This window comes from Tachysurus fulvidraco, chromosome 26 (assembly GCF_022655615.1).
Source record: "Tachysurus fulvidraco isolate hzauxx_2018 chromosome 26, HZAU_PFXX_2.0, whole genome shotgun sequence".
Lineage (NCBI taxonomy): Eukaryota > Metazoa > Chordata > Actinopteri > Siluriformes > Bagridae > Tachysurus > Tachysurus fulvidraco.
The window spans coordinates 5,530,327-5,536,431 of NC_062543.1; the positions used below are offsets into that span (position 1 = coordinate 5,530,327).

A 6,105-nucleotide genomic window follows, 5' to 3' on the forward strand; every position below is an offset into this window, starting at 1 on the left:
GTGTGAGTAGTTATACACTATAACATTGGTTCTGTATTCTAGCTGTGCTTTAATACAGTTGTATTAACTCAGAGTGGACAGGATTAGGAACGAGGACGTCAGAGGGACAGCTCAGGTTGGCTGTTTTGGGGACAAGGTCAGTGAGGCGAGCTTGAAATGTTTTGGACATGTACAGAGGAGGGAGATGGTTATATTAGTAGAAGGATGTTGGAGATGGAGTTGCCAGGTAAGAGGTCAAGAGGAAGGAAAAAGAGGAGATATATGGATGTGTTAAAATAGGACGTGAAGGTAATTGGTGCAAGAGTAGACAATGCCAAGGATAGAGTTAGGTGGAAACTGATGATTCGCTGTGGTGACCCCAAGAAGAAGATTAACTCAGAGAGGACTTCATAATTATCCCATCTGGCACGTCTGCTTTCAGAACCACTGCTTTAAAGGTATCAAGTGTGTCCTTTATCATTTGGCCCAAACAAAATTATTATTATTTTTTAAAGGACACATTTGTGTATTAGTAGATTATTCGGCGTCTTCTTTAGTTTTGGACATACTCCTGATGGTGGTGTGTTTCTTCATGCTCTCCTCCCAGTTCACACCACAGAACTGTTCAACCGTCACACTCTTTACAGTTCCAGGATCCAGGCAATGCACAGCCACACCTAGAATTAAAACATGACGTGTAAGTTATGAGTATGACTTTTTAGACACTTTATAGATATCACATGTAATCTCTCTAACACCTACTGATACCTACTGCCCATGAGTAAATTCATTGCCAAGAGAGAATATGACATGTTTGAGTTAAGGGCATTTTTTAACTACCTGATCTTTTATCAGAGTTTGTAACATTAAAGTTTATACCACAGCAGACACTCATAATCCACGACTAATAATAAAGTTAAATTCATGCTGCTCGTTAACAATTTATTTTAAGTTCACAGATCCAGTGTCAGTTTGTGATTTAGTGCCTTCTGATTTCTGAAGCTGCATCATTCTGTTCTTCCATCCATCCAACCATCCATATCACTTATCTTACACAGGGTCACGTTGAACCTGGACTCTATCCCAGAGACTCATGGTGGGGGAGTTAGATACCAACCCATCATAGGGCACAATCTCTCACACACACACACACACACACACACACACACACTCTTTTAAACACAATAGGCAATTTCAGAGATGTGTAAAAGAATGATTTGGTTTGAGGAAGTAACCGTAGAACCAGGAGGAAACTCTAAAGCATGTGGAGAGCATGAATACATCATCAGGTACGAATTAAACCCCCAACCCTGGAGATGCAAAGGGAATTATACTAAATATTCATCTGTTCTTATTAAAAGTAGTTAGGTAAATGGAATGAACCCTGTTTTTCCCCCACAACTATAAACAGATTAAATGGGTAAACGGATTAAATATTCAATGTTTTCTGTGATTATACTCAATATCAAGCTGCTGTGGTATTCAAGAAATAAAGCATTTTTTCTTACAAAGATTTTTTTCTTACACAGAAAATGGATTTCAAAGCATGCCAAATAACTAAAATTTGCTCTGTGCTCTGTTGATTTGTATGATGAATATTGATATGTTGTAATCATGTTCCTAATTTCTGGCCCATCTGTATTATTTGCCTAATTCGAACCCATGGGCCTATCTGTGTGAGTCTGAGTGTGTGTGTGTGTGTGTGTGTGTCTGTGTGTGTGTGTTGTGGTGCTGTGTGACCTACCAAAGCCATCAGGATTTGATCGAGGTGTGTAGAAACTTTGCACGCCACATATCTTGCAAAACGTGTGCTTGGCTGTGTGTGTGTTATAAGTGTATGTGGTTATGTTCTCTGAGCCCTGAAACACATAAAACTTTGCATTAATGAAGGGATAATGTATTTTGCAATCATTTGGTGGTGCAAGTGCACTCAAAAACATTGCAAACAATTTAAGTATGTTCCATTTTTATAAAACACACTCAGTTCAAAACGATCAAAAATGTTTTAACAGAAGAATTATCTCAGCATTTCTGTAATATATTAAATGTTGATTTGTTTATCAAGATTTTGCACTGCTGAGTACCAAGACATTTCAAGGAGATGTGAACTGAACAGAAATAATTTACCCTAGATTATTTTCTTGTGTTTGGGTCCCTTTTACAGTATATTCCTAACAGCGTAAGCTCTGAGTAGTGAATTGGGACCCCATTTCAGACCATTTATTTTATTCGATTCCAATTCCAAAAGCATCTAAATATAAAGATATAAAGTGTCTAAAAAGAAAGCTGTATATGCTCAGGTCCCATTTGTACAGAAAAAATGCCCTTTTTTATCAAGCAAGCGAAGTGTCAGTATGTATTTTCTTTGAACACTCACATGTGTGCTTTTCACCCCAGCTGACTTACAACTAAAAAAAAAGAACATAATCCAATCCGGAGTATTACTCCACCTGCTTCCCCACTGATTTCCCTATAGCTCCACCCAAAGAAACTACCACTCTCGCACAATCTAGAAGTTTGTCAAGTCTAACAGCTTAGCAAACAATTACTCGTCATGTCTAGAAACCTACGAGAGAAAAGTACGAGACTAGAGCAAATGATTAGGGAACATTTATAGAAATTACTCAAAAAAGTAACAAACTAAGCAAATGATTACATAACATTTTTTGTAACTTCAAGAAAAATGTGAGACTAGAACAAACAATGACAAAATATTTCCAGAAAATTCAGCACAACATGGACTAGAGCAAATGATTACATTTCTAGAAACTTAAAAAAATGATCAGACTAGAGGAAATGATTACTGAAAAATTCTAGAATATCCATCAAAAAGAACTAGACTAGAGCAAATAATGATGCAACATTTCTAGTAACTTCAAGAAAAATATCAGACTAAAGCAAAGGATTACATAACATCAGGATCATAGTAATAATAATAATAGTGCTAACAATACGTATAATTAGTACAATTACTTTCTAGGATGATTGTAAATGAGGCTATTTATCCTTAAAATGTTTCCAGAACTGATTCCTGACTTTTGCAATTCTATGAATTGTGGTGAAATCATACCTGAAGCAACGTAAAGTAGGCCTGGGGAACAATAAAATGCCGGTTCTGTTTCTTGGTACAAATGCTGCAACTGAACACAAAGAGGCATTTTTATTCTAAAGCTGTTTATGTGACCAAAGACAAAGTGATAGCATGCTTAGCCCAGCTTTTGTGAGAAAGCGTGAACTGTTTGCACCTCTTGACGTTCAAAAAAACCCATACTTGCAATCAAACACGTGCAAATCAGCAGCGTTCCACACCTCGAAGCGGATCGCGCCACAGTGGCAGCCTCCTGTGTGCTTCACCAATCCCTGTGCTTTCCTGGGAAAGATGATTCACAGGTCACGTTGGATGCAAAATAGTTGGTAATGAATTGCAACACAAGCATTTCACAGTCTGACCCTGAATGTCCAAAAAAAACAATGTTTCGTTAGATCTTTAAACAACAAAATGCTACCAGAGAGTATACAATGAGGATACAAAGTTTACTACGAGTATCTTCTCAGTGTATTTATTCTCTTAGATCTTTCCTGGGTGTACAATTATATACACATTTTTATTCTCTGTTTTTTCCATGTCACTGGGGTGGTACCTGCTGGTGCCAAACGTATATATTTTTCATTTAATATAGACCATTGAAGTTCCAAGTATGTATCTGTAGCCTGTATATAGAAATACTAGCATGTATTTTTATGTATTTAAATCAATTTAAAGTACCCCCTCCAAAAAATGCATTATATCCTATGCTCATGTGTAATTGTTATCTATTGCCATGTGAGATGTGTATGCATATTTTATGTGACTCACTATGTTATTCTTGAGGCTTTTTTACATTTTGATGAAAACAAATGTACATTGTCTATGTATAGCCAGGTGATCATCAAAACAACCCATTATTATTAAAGTTATGTTTATTTCTGATTTATAGATATTAGTCTATGCGACTGATCATTCAAATTGCTTGGGTTTATAACCAACTGAGGCTGTAATACTGATTATTAATTCAGGGTTGGAAGAAAAAAAATGTCAGATTAAAACAAACGATTATGTCCATTTTGTCCACTTCAAGAAAAATGTGAGACTAGAACAAACAATGACAAAATATTTCTAGAAAATTCAGCACAACATAGACTAGAGCAAATGATTTACATTCTAGAAACTTAAAAAAAAAGAAGAAGAAGAAGAAGATCTGACTAGAGGAAATGATTACTGAAACATTCTAGAACATCCACGAAAAAGAACTAGACTAGAGCAAATAATGATGCACCATTTCTAGTAACTTCAAGAAAAATACCAGACCAAAGCAAATGATTACATAAGGTCAGAATCATAGTAATAATAGAGAAAAAGCACAAATATAAAGGTTTTTATAAATGATTCCAAGGGACAATGAATGTGGATTTTTTGGATGCATTTTAATCACTTTTGCATTGAATTATATGTCCTTGATTTATATGTAACTTGATTTTTAGTTTCTTGATAATGATCTTAATTCAGGGTTGGAAGTTCAGTGATAGAAAGATTCAAGCCTTGAATTAAAAAAGGTCCACTAAATTTCTTTTACTTTTAAAGGGGTTCCTTTGTACACATATGCATAATTTTTGGATTTTACAAAAAAAACTTTTATCAATTTGTATGAATGTTTATTATTAATTTTATTATGACATCATGGGGTAAGAACATGCAACACTATATACGGTATTTAATCAAGTGAATTTACAGGTGGTGATTAAATACCTGTAAATTGCCTTATTCACACCCCTTACCTTTTCTCTTCCATAACCGCTCAGGTTTCCTTTGTACATAAGGAATGAAAGAGAGATCGAGTTCCTGCCACAACGCCCATGTAAAGTTTTAAGCAGACGTGTACTGAGACCTGTACAGGGTTGCCAGATTGCATCATAATCCACAATATATCCTAATGTTTATCCTAAAATTATTATATAATTTGACATATTGTTGTTGTTTTTTTTGTAATTTGAACGAAATAATTGCTCTAATAAACACATTCATTTAAACAGTTTTTCGTTCTGATTTGTTACTTTTATCTATTTTATTTTAAATATTTTTAACAAAGTAATTTTGCTAAAGTTGGCGGGTTTTTATTTCTTACCCATAACCATTTTTTTTATTAATGTATATATTAATGTGTGTATGTATTATTTATGTATATATTGGCTTACTTACTGTAGTTGTTTATCAAAATATGACGTAATTGACTAGTCAAAAATTGTAAGAATAAATTGGTTGTCTTTTTTATTTATTTATTTATTTATTTATTTATTTATTTATTCATTTATTTATTTATTTATTTATTTATTTTTAACACTGTATAAAATGGCTACTATCAGGTAAATACGGTTTGTTTAGGTGAATAAATGAGTCTATTGTAGAGGTAAAGCTTTCAATCTGGCAATACGAAAGTATGACGATTAGTCACGTGACCTGGTCTTGTGACAGGGTATTAGATGATACTGTGCAATAGGGTTGTGATAACAAATAGAACAAGTCCTTACATGTTTCATACCTGTTATGTAAAATGTCATGAGTCAGGATTAATCTGGAAAGTTTGGATCATTTTATGGAAGAAAATAAATCACAACAGTTAATATGGCACATGAATGTAGGTCTCAGAGACTATAATGAATTTCATATGGGTCAGAGATGACAAAAAAAAACTCTGTTATTCATTTTAATCTATATTTTAACTAGGCACAAGGTCTGTGTACACAGCAAATGTGATGTTTGCTGTTGTCATGGATCAAGCATTTAAATATAGAATATGCTGATAAACAGGTTGTGTGTGGCTACAGGAACACAAACACAAGGTAAACACCCAGGTCAAGGTACAGGATGTACAGGATATCTGACACAGTTCAAGGTAATGTGGCAGATCTCGCAATTCCAGTTACATAGTACAAGCCACAGTGACAAAGCATAATCATCAATCTGATATCTGTAAACAGCATTTTCAGGTTTCTTTATTCAACATCATCATGTTAAGGCATTTGATTAAAGGATTGTCATGAGAAAATAGTACATAAATAAAGAATAAAAAACAATACATAAAGATTAAA

The 6,105-nt window shown here is 34.3% G+C and overlaps 1 protein-coding gene across 1 annotated transcript; it reads right to left on the bottom strand.

The window, feature by feature from the left end:
- Nucleotides 1-29: 29 nt before the first annotated feature.
- On the bottom strand, nucleotides 30-4,910 carry cenpv (centromere protein V). The gene is made up of 5 exons (XM_027132944.2): nucleotides 4,795-4,910; nucleotides 3,251-3,349; nucleotides 3,050-3,119; nucleotides 1,724-1,838; nucleotides 30-656 (listed from the first exon to the last, which is right to left on the bottom strand). The coding sequence occupies exons 1-5, from the start codon at nucleotides 4,806-4,808 to the stop codon at nucleotides 517-519; spliced, it is 438 nt and encodes a 145-aa protein (XP_026988745.1). The 5' UTR covers nucleotides 4,809-4,910; the 3' UTR covers nucleotides 30-516.
- Nucleotides 4,911-6,105: the final 1,195 nt, after the last annotated feature.